The 17,137-nt window shown below is 35.0% G+C and overlaps 1 protein-coding gene across 3 annotated transcripts in view; it reads right to left on the bottom strand.

Moving 5' to 3' along the window:
* ninaB (neither inactivation nor afterpotential B) overlaps window positions 1-17,137 on the bottom strand; it is a 43,233-nt gene that overhangs the window by 25,727 nt on the left and 369 nt on the right. The window contains exon 1 of one of the 3 annotated variants that reach the window (XM_074186163.1): window positions 16,111-16,134. The exons of 1 other annotated variant lie outside the window; for it this stretch is intronic. In XM_074186163.1, coding sequence (XP_074042264.1) covers window positions 16,111-16,119 — 9 coding nt within the window. In that variant the 5' untranslated portion in view covers window positions 16,120-16,134. Of the gene's footprint in view, window positions 1-14,864; window positions 15,044-16,110; window positions 16,135-17,137 lie in introns of those variants that run through there. One more of the 3 variants, XM_074186165.1, reaches the window with a different exon arrangement.

Genomic DNA, 17,137 nt, shown 5'->3' with positions numbered 1-17,137 from the left:
CACCCAATACAGCAGACACACTCCGAAACTCACTGTGCCAACTAAAAACATCACCAATGGTGGAAAAATGTACAATCATTTGCCTATGGACATAAGATCTGACAATATAAATGACTTCCAATTTAGGAAGTAAGTCAAACAATTTTTATCTGATAGACCCTATTATACTTTGGATGAATATTTCAATGATAGCTTTTAACTGACTTACGCATATTTTTTATCTTTACTTATCAAGGAGCTCCTAAGTTGTTACTTTTTATGTCTACTCTTTTATAAACTTGACTTTTCGTCTTTTATATATACATATCTTTTATATCCTCCGTTTCAGCATAGTTTGTACCGATGCACCATTTTTATTTTTATTTCATTTGGTATGTATTGCATTTTTTTAAAAGTATTTACTACCCAAGCTTTGTCTACAAGATTATGTCTTATGATAATAAAGCATATTATTATAATTATTATTATTATTGAATTAAAAGCAACAACATTCTCCCCCTCGTGATGAAATCACTACATTTGACTAATCTTCAATCCATTTTCGTTAAGAATCTGTACCACTGATAAATTTATAAATTTTCGTAATTGGCCGTTTACAGGTTTATGATTTTGTTTAGACGTTTCCGAGTCTCAAAATATCCATTTGTAGATGATCATGAAATCAATCAATCAATCATGCTTTATTGTCCAAGATATCCTTATTGACAAAGCTAGTGAAACTTTATGAAGTCAACAATGTCAAAGTTTTAAAAAAATATTATAATTATGATATACAATGAACAATCATTGTATGGTTAAAAATGTAGGTACATATACGATTACACACAAATAAAACAATATATTTACCATTACAGATAATAAATAAATCATTACAGATATGTAAGCATCTGAAATACTAAGAGTTAAAATACATCATCATAATATTCCTAGTGGGCTTTTTTCAGAAGTACTCCTTCAACTAATTTTTTGAATTTTTTAAAATTTGTTATTGTAAAGTGGTCGTATATTTCCTCTCGTGTGGTAATGTCTGTCATTATTTACTGCTGAGTTGGAGTATTTTTTGTGAATTAGGCAAACGGTTTCTAAAAGGAATAAACAAGGTACAGTAAGAACTTTCCGACTGATGAAAAGTGGTTTGCAGTGTCTTGTGATTTTGCACTACATATGTACCTGACAGCCCTTTTTTGTAGAACGAATACTGAATTAGTGGTTGCTGACTACAAAAGCCCCAAAAGGCAATTCCAGATCTCAAGTGCGACTCTATCAAGAAGATATACACAGTTCTGGTTGAGGATTCATTGAGTTCGTTAGAAACAACTCGAACTGCATAACAGCCAGATGCCATTTTTTTTGCATAAATTTGTTATATGCTCATCAAATTTGAATTTATCACTTATAAATACCCCTAAAAATTTGGTGTCAGTTTTGTTAACTGTACCCTGATTTTCTCTAAGTAAGTCGTCAAAATTGAATTTGAAGCAAACTATGTTTGTTTTATTTGTGTTGAAACATAAGGAGTTTGAATCGCACCACTGTTTAACCCTATAGAGATCCAGAGTTATGATGTCTCTGACATTATCTTCATTTATCCGACACCAAAGAATCGTGGTGTCATCCGCAAAAAGTGTGAACTTCCCTTTAATGTGAATGGTTACCAGATCATTCAGATAAAGCAGAAAAAGGATAGGTCCCAGAACCGAACCTTGTGGCACACCTGATCTATTATTCTCAATATGCGATGTATTTTCTTGGAGTTTTACTAACTGCTTCCTGCCTGTTAGAAATTGTAAAGCAAGTTATATGACAATCCTCTAAAGCCATAGCACTGAAGTTTAAATAATAAAGTTTCATGGTTCACGCAGTTGAACGCTTTTAAGAAATCACAGAATACTGCCCCAATAGATTCGTTATTATTTAAACCAATATATACATCTTCCAGAAAATAGAAGATTGCCTGTGTTTTTATGGCTTTGGAATCCATATTGAGATTCGCATAGGTAGTATTTTATGGTTACTCAAGAAGTTAAGAATTCTCTTTTTAACCAGTTTTTCAATTATTTTTGAGATTGTCGGAAGCAATGATATAGGCCGAAAGTTTGATGGATTATTCATTTCACCACCTTTATGAAGCGGAATGACTATTACTAGTGTCAGACATGTAGGAAATCTGCCAGAATGAAATGATTTATTAAAGGCATCAACAAGAATATTCAAAGCGTATTCTGGGAGATTTTTTGAAATTTTAACTGATATTTCATCCAAACATGTTCAAGCATTCGTCTTTACCTTGTTCATAGGCCTTCAGTTCTTTCGCGAATTTCAAGTGAGATGAAAAAGTTTCAACTAGGAGAATTCATCAACTCCCTTTGAAACTTCAATATGGGCCTTTTCAATTTGTAGTAAAGGCGACGAATCCAATAAATTGCGCTTCCGCTAGGTGGAATATTTTTGCACAAAATTGGATGTATCTTGTTTCTTGTATAATTATCATTGATAGCCAGTACTTCTTCCATACACTGATCTAGAATGATGACGTACTCCAACATCAACATCATTGTAACAGGGACAAATGTATTGTCGAACAAAATATAATGGAATCTGAAGAATTACTGAAAATACGGAACAAAAGCAACTATCTGACATTAAATCTGGACAAAACACAAAGAATCTCTTTCACACTGAACAATACGATAGCTAATAATGATATTAAGTTATTAGGAGTGCATCTAGACGTCAGTTTAAATTTTTTGTCACACATAAGCCATTTATCCAAACGGTTATCGACGGCAACTTTTATTATTAGACAATTGAAGGGCAAGCTAACTGAAGAATTCATCAGGGTATCTTACTTTTCAATATTTCACGCAGCAATGACGTATGCTATAGTTGTTTGGGGTGCATCAAGTCATACAGCCAAAATTTTTGTCTTGCAGAAAAGAGTTCTAAGAATTATGGCAGGGGTTGATTATAATGATCATTGCAAACCACTATTTAAAAAATTTAAGATACTTCCCTCTTGTTTCATATATGAATGTTTGATTTATATAAAAAATAAAAATATTCGTGGTGATACCGTCAAATATGAGCAGGTACATGAATATTTCACAAGAGGAAAAAGTGATATAAGACTGCCAAAGCCTAGAACAACTAAGATCAAACAATCATCTCTGTATCTATCGATAAAATTTTTTAACGCTCTTCGTAAGAATCTGAAAAACGAAACGTTGAGTTTGAGCAACTTCAAAAAGAAAGTAAAGAGTATTCTGATCGAGGAATGTTTCTACTCCTTTGAAGAGTATTTCAATTACTTTTCATATCCGATACCCTATTTGTAATCAAGTAACTGAATTTATGTATTTATGAAGTATACAAAGCTATACATATTTGTGTTTGAATATGTTTTTATTGTCCGACAAATGGTGTTGATTGTAATGGATTTTAAATAACTTAATTATTCGCTGCAATTTTCACATTTTTACTTTCTGTTGTAACTGTTTTATGTGACGTATGTATAAACACTTTTGTGTAACAACATGAATAAAGTATCTATCTATCTATCAACTTGTTCGGTATCGTCTGTCTCGTTTCTATATGCTCAAATTTGAAAAACATCTCCAAAGCACTTTTGGAAGATCTAATCATTTTAAAGCTTTGTGTATTTTAGTGTCGGTTCCACGAATGATTTGGCCAGTAAGAATGCATATATCTGTTTTAAAAAAAAGAAAGGAATTCAGAAATTTTTCTATACTCGTTCCGAGGTGAAAGTTAACTGGCCTTTTTGAATCGGCAATTTCGGCGCTTTCAAAATTAGGAATTTCATCCTGGGTTTTCGATACATATAGACACATCGCTTCATATCTGGAGGAATTGTTTCTTGATGTATTTTGAGGAATCCACCTTGTGAGGCATAGTCGAAAATATGTTTTTGGACTGAACCGGAATAATTGAATTGAATTGAACTTCAGGTTTTGCTTTCCTGTTTTTTTTTCTTTTCCCGATCTTATTTTGTACTACGTTTGGGTTCTGATGCTTCCACATCAGTAGGTATATTCTGGAGAGGGCAAAGAAGTTGCAGTTTCAGTAGCTTGTGACTATGTATTCTAATGTATTCTCTTTGGGCTTACGCAGACCTGCTACTTCTCCAATAATTTGTCATTTCTTCCAAATAAATGATGTTTCTGCCACTAGAGATTGTAGACTTTTAGATGAAGAAACTCGAAATAATTCTTTTTACAGTCGGGCTTCTTTCCTTATTAGTTCAGCTCTCCTTCTCTCAATTTTGGCTCTCCTTCTCTACTTCGGACAATTTTCTTAGTTCTTCCAATTATATTTTCAACATTCGTCGTCTAGAGCCTGAAGATTTCTTAATTTTTGATTTGTTTTCGGCATTAGATGGATCTTCTAATGAAGTACGTTTTTGCAACTCCGAAACTTGTCGTGGGTCACAATACACGTCACTATATCTTTCAGGAGGAACTCCTTTAGTTTTCCTCTCACTCCTCCCCAGGTTTGGCACATACATATTGTGATAGAATACTTTTTCTTTTGCTCGAAGGACAATGTTCGGACTAGTCAGTCCTGCTGTGAAATCCTTTGATTTAAAATCGAAATAAGCCTGGAATTAAACGTTTCAATTCGATCTTTATTTTTATAACTTTTTTAAAATTATTATCAATGTCAGAATCGTCTTTTTTCATAAACAAACCATGAACAACTATTTGAACATGCTAAGTGATCAAAAAATTAATTAAAAGCAAAAACAGTTGGTTATTTTTGAAACAGGACATTTGTGTCAATTGTGATAACACAACCAAATGGATAGAACCACAACAAAACAGCAACTGTGCCGATTTCGACAAAACAAAAACGTAAGTTGTCAAAATAAGAAACATTTTGAAAACTTTGTGTCGAGGGCGACTGTTTTGTCAACAAAGAAATGTCCCATCGGCAGGCGGAAAGATCAAAAGGTTTCGGTGTATTGTCTGTGTTTTTGCAAACAGAGTTCGCTATGTGGAGACCGTCGTCGACAACAACAAGCAACTAGTCAGATCACTATTTTGTTTTGGCGTGTAAGTTCATGTTACACTCCTTTCGCTTAAAAAATTCTATTATGAAAAAACTGCAGGCCATTATAAAAATATCGTCTATAGAAGGCATGATGAAATCTGTTCGTGTAGTGGAAACAACAGAAAACATTTCGCAACAAAACATGCTACTCATACTACTTTTTATATGTTTGGTGGAACTCGAGTTTCGAGTTTGTTTTCGAAACTAAAACAAGTTTTTTGTTTGTGTTTTTGAAAACTAAACTAGTCGCCAGCGAATCCGTTTGGTGGAAATTCGCCTTTATTGATAAGTGAATTGCTAAATTATTTTCGATATGGAAATTGAAAATGATACACTGAGACCATATGTTTTCCAATTAACTGATCTTACGATAATCAAACTGAATATTGAATTTGGCCGTTCCCTTTTAAGAGTTTCTTTTAAGTTATGATGAATCGTCGGAGATAGAAGAAAATCTCCTGAGGTCCTTAAGGTTTAAAAATTTCATGAGTTGACGATTAAAAGATCTTCACTATTCTTCACTCTGTTATCATCCACATTCATGAAATAAGGTAAAACTGGAACTTCTGGCGTAGAATAAATCGAAAACAAGGCGATTCCCAGTCACCAGAAATGCAAAACTCGTCTCGACCCGCGTTTCTCCACCTAAGTTGACGTCTTCAGGAAATGAACAAAACTGGTTTTTCTTGTGTTTTTCATCTTTGTGTTCTTTGAGGATAGATGCACTTTTTTATGTTAAAAGGGACATCCGTTCCTTATTGTAAACGTGTGTTTTCTATTATATTATCCATGAAAAAAACTGAACAATTTTCTCAAGCATTTTTATTTCTAGACGCGTCTTGCACCGTAGCTTCCGCATCTGTGAATATTTTTTTTCGTGAAAATTGTTAGATTATTATGGTGGATGGTGTTATTGATTTTCATCAAGTTACGTCGATTTATTCTATTCATTATCCATTATATTTTTAAAACGTGTTGAAGAAGGGACCTGGGTCCATTTGCCCACGAAATAGAATTTAGTGAACAGAAACCAATTGTCTTTGAATGTTGGTTTCAGAGTTTACTCAGTTTCTTACTTGATTTACGCTTGGCTCACAAGGGTTTTATATGTCTTTCTTGATAATGATCCAAATAAACCTGTTTCAACCTAGGTAGTCCACTGTTTTCATTACCCAAATGAGCTATTAGTTGATAACTGGAACTGTTCAGTGTTTAAAAGTACCCGAGTCAATAATTTTTTTATATTTTTTTGTCAGACCAATGATCAATTACGGTGCAATTGCCTGGTGGCCGAAGGCTTTACAGAAAATGGCCCAGGCGAAGCTCTCTGGCTTACAGAGACAGGCTTGTCTGGCCATCAGTGGTACCATCAGTACCACACCGTCAGCGGCCATGGAGATCTTTCTTGATCTCCACATTTTTCTGGAGAGAGAGGCTAGATGGACTGCATATAGACTTGTGCACATTGCCAATTGCACAAAACAATTTAATGCAGAGAGTGCAACAGACTGTTGGTTGACACTGGAAGTCACAGCATTCTGGAAATGACCTCTGACTGTATGTCTCCAACTGTCAACTACGAACTGCCTTATAAAGTACTATTCCCGAGTAGAGAGGACTGGATCCTGCGGGAGAAGGAAATATTAAGAGCAGATAGTTGTTGGTTCACAGATGGATCAAAAACACCTTCCGGTTCTGGTGCAGGTGTTTTCAGTCGCAGACCCAGGACAGAGTTATCTACCTGCCTAGGAACTTATGCGACTGTATTTCAAGCGGAAATTTACGCTATTGAATTGTACCCGGAGATATTAGAAGAATCCAACCTCATACACAAGTCAATAAAAATATTTTCGGACAGTCAAGCGGCGTTAGAAGCTCTTGGCTCCTACCGAACAACGTCTAAATTGGTAGCAAATTGCCAAAAACGACTCTCCTTGATAGGAAGACTTAACAGATGGTCTCTGGTCTGGATTCCTGGCCATACTGGTCAGGAAGGCAATGAGGATTGTGACTCCCTTGCAAAGGAGGGTGCTGCAAGCAGCTTCATCGGACCGGAACCTGTCATTGGCATCGCTTTAGGCTTTGCCAAACAAAGATTGAACACCTGTATGGCAAGAAGATGGTTGGATTTCTGGCAGAATCTTTCAGGATTGGCTCACTCCAAGGCGTTTATTCACCCTTCGAAGCTTGATACCAAACAGTTGTTGGACTACAGTAGGGATGAACTACGATGTCTAACAAGCCTTCTTACAGGTCACTGTCATTTGAATCATCATATGCAGAGATTCGGACTGTCGGAAGGCAGTGTGTGTCGCCTCTGTTTGCACAGAGCACATACTTTGTGCCTGCCCCGCTGGGGACCAAATCAGGTTTTTAGAGTTCGGCAGAGTCGTACTCTTACCATCTGACCTGAAAGACCACTCACCATACAAGCTAACCGGCTTCGTTAAGAAGCTGGGTTTATTTGGTCGAGTGTGAATAGGTGTGATCCATAATAAACCCTTGCGGGTTGCGGTGGAGGGTCGAATAGACCCACTCACTTTGGTCCTAACCTAGCCTAATCCAACCTATTAGCTGATAACCGGAAGTGTACAGTGTTTAAAAGTACCCGAGTCAATAATTTTTTTATATTTTTCTAGAAAATGGTAATTATACAATGCTATATGCAAATCATATGATTCTACTCATCTAGCTAGGTATGAAAAATATAGCATTATATAATGTTCCACTCTCTAATTACAGAAAATACTTGGCTCTTAAAGTTTTTTCTGTTTTGGCCAAAACAACATGAAAGTAACCGAGATACCTTTCGACAATCACCCGTTCGAATCTTCTAAATCCAAACTTAAATCCAAACTCGTAATCTGCCAATTGTCACTCTCATCAAAACAAAATCATCGGTTGGTATTTTGCCGTCTGGTTCACCAGTTTTCAAGAAACCGTGTTCTATATCTAATCGGTTTTTCAGTAGATTCACAATGGCGCTAATTTCAGAAACACCAAACCACATTTCTAGTTTGTTTCAAAAGTTTTGTCCGTTTTTATGAGTGTACTTCAAACTGTAATATTTCGGTGAATACTTATTCAATTCAATCGAAATAAGCGCCATTTGAATCAGCGGACTTTTGGCAACGTAACATAAGTCGATTGATTCCATCAGCATACAAATTGTGTGCTCGGGATTCGATGAAGTCGACGAAGGCCGTTTTTGCCTTGGCCTGGTTGGCGAAGGTTTTACTGGCGAAGAAGTTATCGAGGTGTTTGAGAAGATGGTAGTCGGTTGGCGAGAGTTCTGGGGAGTATGGTGAGTAAGGCAGAACTTCGACACTTAATTCGTTTAATTTTTGGACAGTGAATTGTGAAACGTGCGGACGGGCATTGTCATGGAGCAGGATTGGACCTTTTCTGTTGACCAGACGCAATTTTTGGTACATTTCGTCGATTTCACCACAATAGGACTCTGCTGTGATGGTTTGGCCCGGGAAGTTATAGTGAATCACACCAGCCGTTGACCACCATATAGTAACCATGGACTTTTTTGGTGGGTTTTCCCCTCAGGAAAGTGTCTAGGTGGCTCCTGTTGTCATGGAAGATCCACTTTTCATTACACGATCCGATCCAAAAAAGGATAGTTTTGGACGCGTCAAAACAAAGAAGAACAGACCTCGAAATGTGACATTTTCTCTAGATCGTTCAAATCATGCGGCATCCACTTTTCGAGTTTTTTGCTCTTTTTAATACGTTTCAAACCATCAAAAACCACTTAAGAGCTGACGCCCAGTTCTTCTGCCATACAACGTGATGGATCAGGGTCCTCAAATCCCCGTCCTGGATTACTGTAGGTCGACCACTTGGGGACTTCGAGACTAAAATCTCCGGAACGAAATTTCGCAAACCAGGGTTGAACAGTGCGTTCATTAACGCAAATGCCTGGTTTCGACAGCGAAAATGTATATAGTACAAAATTCTCAATCGATCAGGTACACACTTAACACACTTAAAGTTGGCGGCACTCTCAAAGACCAAGAAAACCAATACATAGAAATGAACCGGCAGCGAGCTAGTCCACGTGGGCTGTAGACTTGGCGGTTCGTATTCGATAATTTTTACTAACCGAGTTTTATGATCGGCTGAAGAGTCATAAAATGAAATTTGAAGTCATGTTACGGTGACGAATAGGAATCGGGAATGCGGGGATGGTTATCGCCGTCATGTTCAGTTCAGGAACTGATCGCGATTTGAGTGTTGAAATTCGATATTGGTGCAGTTGTAATTAACACTTAAAATTTTTGTTATCTGTTTAAAATGTGGCATCCTTGGACAGGTACTAATAGTAGTAACAAGTGTGATAACAACGCAGACTTTAGAGTGTAGTGATTCCAATAGAGATGGTGAACAATACGAAAAAGACATACAAGTGAATAAGATTGAAACACAGAGAGTATGTTTCAATGTATATAAGAATCTACATCAGTTTGGTTTCGAGGGAAACAAACTATTACAAACAACATCAGATTTGACCGAAATTCCTTTCTCAACTGTACGTAAAATAGTCAAAAACAAACCTTATGAACGCAACAGCGAGGAAGGAATTAAAGAATGGGTTCCGAATTCTTTGAAATCATGTGGAAAAAAACTTGAGGACTGCAATGTTGACTATCATAAGAACATGGAAGTTAATATTTTCTAGGAATGGTTTGAAAACACATTGATCCCAAATTTGGATGTGAATAGTGTAATAGTTCTTGACAACGCTTCCTATCATTCACGACAGCTCATTGAAGTACCAAATAATCATTCTAGGAAAGATGAAATACAAAGTTTTTAAATGGATTTCAATTTGTATTTTGAAAGTTACTATACTTCTTGAAGTTTCACAGACGAAAACATTTGAAAAAGTGTATGCCCACGAGAGTATTGCTGAAAAGTATGGACACACCATATTGAAACTTCCCCCTATTTTTGTGTTTTCAATCCCATCGAGTTGATTTGGGGAAAATTGAAACAAAGCATCAGGCGTGAAAATAATTTTTATAAAATTTGATAAGAAGGTAATAGAGCTAGTTAAAGAAGAAGTATCTAATAATACCGAAGAAGATTGACAGAAAAGGATCAAAATAGTAATTTGAGTTGAGAAAGACTATATGGAGTTTGGACACTTCCATATTAATGGTGGAAATAAATTCATGATTGATTTAAGTGACGTCAGTGACAGTGAAACAGGGAATGTGGGGGAGGAATTATCAGAAGCTTTCGAAGAAAGTTAGTAAAGTGTTTTTGAAGTGATTGATTGTATATACATGTGAGTAAGTAGTATTCAGAAGTATTTTCAATTATCACCCTATTATTTTAATCACTTCTTTTCCACTTACCTATATAAACGAAATATTTATTATATATATATATATATATATATATATATATATATATATATATATATATTGATTGATGTAACAAATTTTCCTTTATTTGGAGTATTTCAATATTAAATTCTACAAAAAGGATTTGAAGCTTTATATCTTATATTAATTATCTGCGAGCGCTTTCGACAGTTGGTAGTACTGTCATCTTCTAGGCACTCCTCAAAGTTTGAGGAGTGCCTAGAAGATGAGTGTTGTTTCTCTTCTTCGAGGGTTTGTGCATCTTTTTCAAATAATATTTAATGCTACTCACAAATTTTTGAGCTGCATCTACACCCCTATATGTAACAAATTTTGACAAATCATCATTATATGAACATTTTATCAGATAAACAAATAAATATGGGGCATGTTTGAATGTTTTAATCGTGTATGAACTTTCGGGATTTGGCTCATTCACGTGAATCGGTTCAAGTACTGATTCAAAATCAGCATATACTACAAAAGGCACCCTCATTTGTCTCTCAAAATTTTGAAACTTTAATTTATTTTCCGCAACCATCGTACACTATTTATTGATCTTAAAATTGGTGGTTGGTGTTGTAGTACTATGTATTTCAGATCACAGAGCACAATTAATTGCTATAAATAGGAAAAAAAACCTTTTCCCAAATAAACCTTTAGTTAAAAGGTTTTTTCAAAAAATGGTATATGTAGGCTAAGGAATTCCCTCTTAAATATGGACTGGTCTATTTTTGAAGCTAATAGAGATGTCAACTACTTGTCTCATTTTATAACAAACACCTTTAGACTGCTGATCGTTGATATTTTTCCTCTGATAAAATGCCGTGAAAAAGTCAGAAAATCTCCAGTAAATTGGTTTGATGATTCTTCGAGGGAAAAAGAGACAAAATTTCCACTCTCAAAGCAAAAAACCTGTCGACATTGCTGTCTTCAGGAGTTTCAAGAAAGATTATAATAAACAATTAAAAAACAGCAAAAGATTAGCTTATGACAATTTCATTTCGTCAGCTAAGAATAAGTGTAAAGCGTCATCGAAAATTGTAAATTTCGAAAGAAATATAAATAAAAATGCAAGCAACCTCCAAGATGACTCCTTGTCTGCTGAGACTTTCAATGAATTTTTTGTTGAAATTGCCGCAAACACAATAAAGTCAATTCCTGCAACATCGGACACGGAACTCTTGAACTATCGTAATTTTCCTACCCCAAACAGTTCATTCTTTCTATCTCCGGTCACAGAACATGAAGTCCTAACTACCATAAATAGTCTAAACAACTCAGGTTGCTTGGATTCTTACGAACTAAACAGCTTCGTCATCAAGGAAGTAGCTGATATAATTGTAAAGCATATCACCTCCCTCATAAATCTGATTTTCTTGTCCGGTATCTACCCGGATGCTTTCAAAATATCGAAAGTCTTACCTCTTCATAAAAAAGGGAACCTTTCGGATACAAATAATTACCGACCAATAACTATCATCTCAATCTTCAGTAAAATAATCGAGACTCTTCTGAAACAGCGTTTATACAACTACTTTGAACAAAACAGGTTTTTTACCGACTCACAATTCGGATTCAGAAGAGATAGATCAACGTCGCAAGCTGTTCTGAAGGTGGTGAGTAATGTGATCGAGGGCCTTGAGGATGGCAAGATAACCGCCATCACACTCTGCGACCTATCTAAGGCGTTTGATTGCATCTCTCACTCTATTCTTCTGGATAAGCTGCAGTTCTATGGAATAAGAGGTGTAGCTTTATCGCTCATTGCCTCATATTTAACAAATCGTTTACAAGCTGTCACATATAACAGCTGTACATCTAATTATAAACCTATCAAACATGGAGTGCCCCAGGGCTCAGTCCTCGGCCCACTATTGTTCATCATTTACATCAATGATCTACCTAATTTTTTACTTCCCTATAAGTCAGTTTTATTTGCTTACGATACTACGCTCATCTTTTCAGGTGAAACCTTGCCGGATTTGCAACAGTCTGTAAAAATTTCACTCTCAAGTGCTGAAACGTGGTTTTCATTGAATAAACTAGAACTGAATAATGAAAAAACAAAGAATCTCACCTTTTGTTTGTCTAGCACTATGTCGAGTGATAACAGTGTGAAATTGTTAGGCATAAACATAGATAGTAAATTATCTTGGCAAAATCATACGGATGACCTACGAGGTAAATTGGCCAGCTCAATTTTTTTGCTCCGTCAACTGAAGCCAATTACAAGTTTTCCAACACTCAAAAATGTATATTTTTCATTATTTCACTCTGTCATTACTTATGGGATTGTACTCTAGGGGAACGCCTCTAGTGCTGTAGATATTTTCCGACTTCAAAAAAAAAAGCAATCAGGATACTTGCCAATGTGAGTTTTCGTGATCTCTGCCAGCCCCTTTTTGCACAATTACGCATATTGCCTTTGCCTTCATTATTCATTTTCTCGGTTCTGCTCGAGATCCACAAAAATCGAATGTGTCTGCGCAAACAATCCGGTATACATAATCATTATACCAGAGCTGCAGGCAATGTTCGTACTGATCGTTTTCGCTTAACCAAATCACAGAAAAACTCTCTAAATTATAATCTTTACAACCTGTTAACCGCAGGAATACAAAATCCTACCAAACAATGAATTCAAGAAGCGCTTAAAAGAATTTTTACTAACTAATTATTGTTTTTATTCTGTCAGTGATTTCATGGAGCATTTTCGACATCGCTAGTGTATTTCTATGGAGTGCACTCGCCACTACGACATTTTACAATAGCTAGTAGCAGTGTTCTATATTTTAAAATTTTATTTTATCTTATTTTTGTTTCTCTATGTGTTGTACTCTTTTTAGATATTATTTGGACTTACTACAAACATTATGTAATGTAAGGTAGTCAATAAACTTTCATTCATTCATTCATTCATTCATTCATTCATCTCATGACGTAAAAGCAATCTCTCGCTGGAAAAATATATCAAACATCCATCACAAAAATATTTTTTGTGATCATGAGCTGATAGTTGACTAGAAACTAATCTTGAAAGATCTTTGATCCAACAATAGTGACTATTACCGGAGTCATCAGTTATAAGTAACAAATTGACATGTCTCCACTGAACCAGGTTTCGAATAAAGCCCCAGTCATATCTTCGTGGTAATCAGCAGACGAATCTTTTATATTTTTGGCCGACAGAAGCAAAGCGTTAGGTACGAAACCACTTTCATTCCATACCCAGCCATATTTGACAACATCATGGGTGTCAAACCAAGTTTCGTCGAGGTAGATTATATATCTGCTGGATTCTCGGTAGTTTTTCATTCGCCTCAAATATTCTTGTCGGAGTTGAACAATGCGTGTCGATTCCATTGTGACCATCCGATTGTTCAATTTTTTATATTTGAAACCACAAGACAATAAGACACCTCGTAGAGTTTCTACAGATTTGTAATTGTAATCGGGATAGTCGAGTAATTTATACCAAATCATTTCCAAGGTTGGTACTTCATTTTTTTGGTATATACCATAAATTGTTCGCCGAATCACATCTTTTGTAGCACCATCAACGTTTGCGAATTTTATATTCCTTTGTTTCCGTTTCATTGCATGGTCAATGACATCCCCTATTTTAATGACTCGAAGAACTGTCAAACGAGATAGATTCGTTAACTCGCATATTCTATTCACAATAGCATTCTGTGAAGTGTGATAGTTTTCCTTCTTCGAGCATTCATGAATATTTAAAATTACTCGCTGAACTTGAACATGTAAGTCCTTATTTTCAAAATCCGGATCCCTGTCGATTGAGACAGATTCCTCACACGTAATGTTATCATTTGTTTCAAAAGATCTCCAGAAAGCCATATTGATGAAAGTACCCAAAAACACTAAGATTTTCACAAAAATCGGTTTAAACGATGAGATTGGAACCTTTGATGTAAAGTTGAAAACTTTCTCTAGAGATCAATTACCCTAACACCAAACTGATATTTTTGCACTCGACGCGCGTTTCGCTAACAAGGTTAGCATCTTCAGGAGACGCAAATTGATACTGAATCTGAAGACAAGGGTTTGCTGTTTATATACCTAAAGTTTTTTGGTCCGATGTGGACTTTGTTCGTTAAATGATGATTATCCTAATTGATTTTTCGGTAATTAACTAATGGAACCACTACCTGCAAATTAATTTGTCCGCTTTTTAAGTCTTACAATTCAAGTAAAAACCTCATTACATGAAAATAATTATTCTTATGAAAATGTCAATACAGTCTAAATAATAAATAGAATTGTAATATTTATACGTGAATACAGTTACATTGTATCTACGAGTATGGGAATTCTCTCTTTCAATAAAGATTTGAGATTGAGACAGTTATAATTTTTTTGATATATTTTATAACACATTAACACTATACTTGCCTGTCTTCTATTTTCTAGACTGGGTATTTTAAATTCATTTCGAGTGCTACTGTTCTAATTGTATTATAATCCGGGTATACTTTATATTTCTTGTAATATAAAAATATGTATTTTATCACTTCCTGCAGATTTTTTTGGCTTAAGTTTCTTTAAAGCTTCAAAATAATTGCTGTCGGTTACTTCATCGATTGTGAGACGGGTTTCAACATCACCTGCAAAGTTTATGCTATAAGTCGCCTGGTCATTACTGTAGACAGATTGAAAATATTTGCCAAAAGAATCTGCAGACTCACTCTCTTTCACTTGGGAGCCCTGTAGCTTGAGTATGAGGGAAGAATTATTAGTTTTTTTGTTGCTTTTCGTATATGACCATAAGTGTTTTGAATTGTTATTAAAGGCATTTTCTATATTTTTTATGTATCCTTTATAGCACCTATCAATTAGTTTTCTCAATGTTCGTCTCTCCTCAACATATAGCTGCATATAATAGTTGGATTTTTCAACTTTCTCAGTTATTTTTCCGTTTCAAATTTTTTTTTACTTCTTAGGTAAACCAAACAGGAAACTTTCTTTTTTTGTTTTTCACTCGAGGTACTAATTGATTGAAAACTTTAAATATATTTTACTATAGAAAAAATTTACCGCGTCATTAACATTTTCTATTTCAAACAATGCGGTCCACTCAATATCTCTGATTTCATACGAAAGCTGTAAGAAATCACACCTTTGAAAATTATATACAGTTTCTGTTCCAAAGAAGGTATTCTCCCTATTACTCTCACTATTTTCTAGTTCAATATCAATTAATAATGCAGGGTGGTTTGCATCCTCTTCTATCTATGGAAAGTCAGATCTAGATACTTGTGGAAACTCGCAATTTTCATTAGCTGTTAGCACAAGATCAAGTTTTCGATTATTATTATTGAGAACTTCATTCATTCGTTCCAAAGCATTTAAGTCCGTGAAGTCTAAAAAAGTCAAATGTCTGTCATCCAAGCTTGTTCGCACCGTTAACTGGGATGTCAAATTTGGTAGGTTGAAGTCACCAGCGACGTACACATTTCTTTTATCTTCGACCATTTGTTCATAAAAATGAAAAAAAATTGGAATTTTCAACAGCTGATTTCGGAGGAAAATAAACTACAAAAAGAGGGATTACTATTTTTCTCAACCTCACTTTAACATACAGAGCGTCGAAATCACTTTCTTTTTTCACCCAGTCTAAAATTTTAATTTTTTTACTTACCCCTATCATAACTCCTCCTCCCCTGTCTTTATTCGTTATATGCGGATCACTATCGCATCTAACTATCTCATACCTGTTACAGTTAATGAATTCAGAACTGTATATTGATGCATTCAACCATGTTTTTGTCCCCAGTATTAGGTCATAGTTTTCTCCTTCAGTACTTAATTTGAAATTATTCAACTTTGTTCTCAGTCCCCTAAAATTCTGATAATAACAAGATATATTTTCCATTTCGGCTATTGTGTATCTGTACGTTTATAAATATATAAATGTAACAAGAGTATTTTTTTATTAATTACGAGATTATTAAAATTTAAAGTATTTACAAAAAGAAAAAAAACAGATCAGTTGTGTTGTGTCACCGCGCCTATTCGTATAATATCATTATGTTTCAGTTCAAATCACTGTGTTTAATTATTTTCCTTCTTCTACCGCCATCATTCACAAAGACATCACCGTTCATTGTCCACACGTTTCTTTATGAATATTTGGTTATTGCTGCTTTTATCAACTCAAGTTTTGCTTTGCTTTAATTACCACGCCACTGCCTTTCAATTGTCATCTATTTTCCATAACTTTTTGTCTACCTTTATAATTTGAAAAACAAATGAGTATCGCTCGAGGTTTTGTTTGGTTTCTTTCCCCATTTGGTTTATTTATAATCGGACGACTAACTCGATAACACTATTCAGTGCTCGCTGATATATTAATTATCAATTTCATGGTTTTGTTTATCAGATTATATATTAGATCATCCGTATTCTCATCTTCACATTCTTGAATGCCAAATATACGTACACATTTTCTTCTCTAGAACTATCGTGCTTATCTAAATGAGATTGAAGATTTTCATTTCCACTCTGAAGTGTTCATCTTGAGTTCATAATATTCTATCTTCTCTTGATGTTTCGACATTATTTCATTCACTTTGACATTTAAGTGATCGGTAAGAATGACTCCATAAAGGTTTGATCCGACATTATCGCCTTCATAGTGTCTGACTAACTTTTGGAAGTTCTTCTGG

Source organism: Leptinotarsa decemlineata, unplaced genomic scaffold (assembly GCF_025532065.1).
Source record: "Leptinotarsa decemlineata unplaced genomic scaffold, Ldec_3_MD MMD2_tig00078422_RagTag_RagTag, whole genome shotgun sequence".
Lineage (NCBI taxonomy): Eukaryota > Metazoa > Arthropoda > Insecta > Coleoptera > Chrysomelidae > Leptinotarsa > Leptinotarsa decemlineata.
Note: the sequence above shows the minus strand (reverse complement) of the source record. Positions and strands in the feature narration are given on the sequence as shown.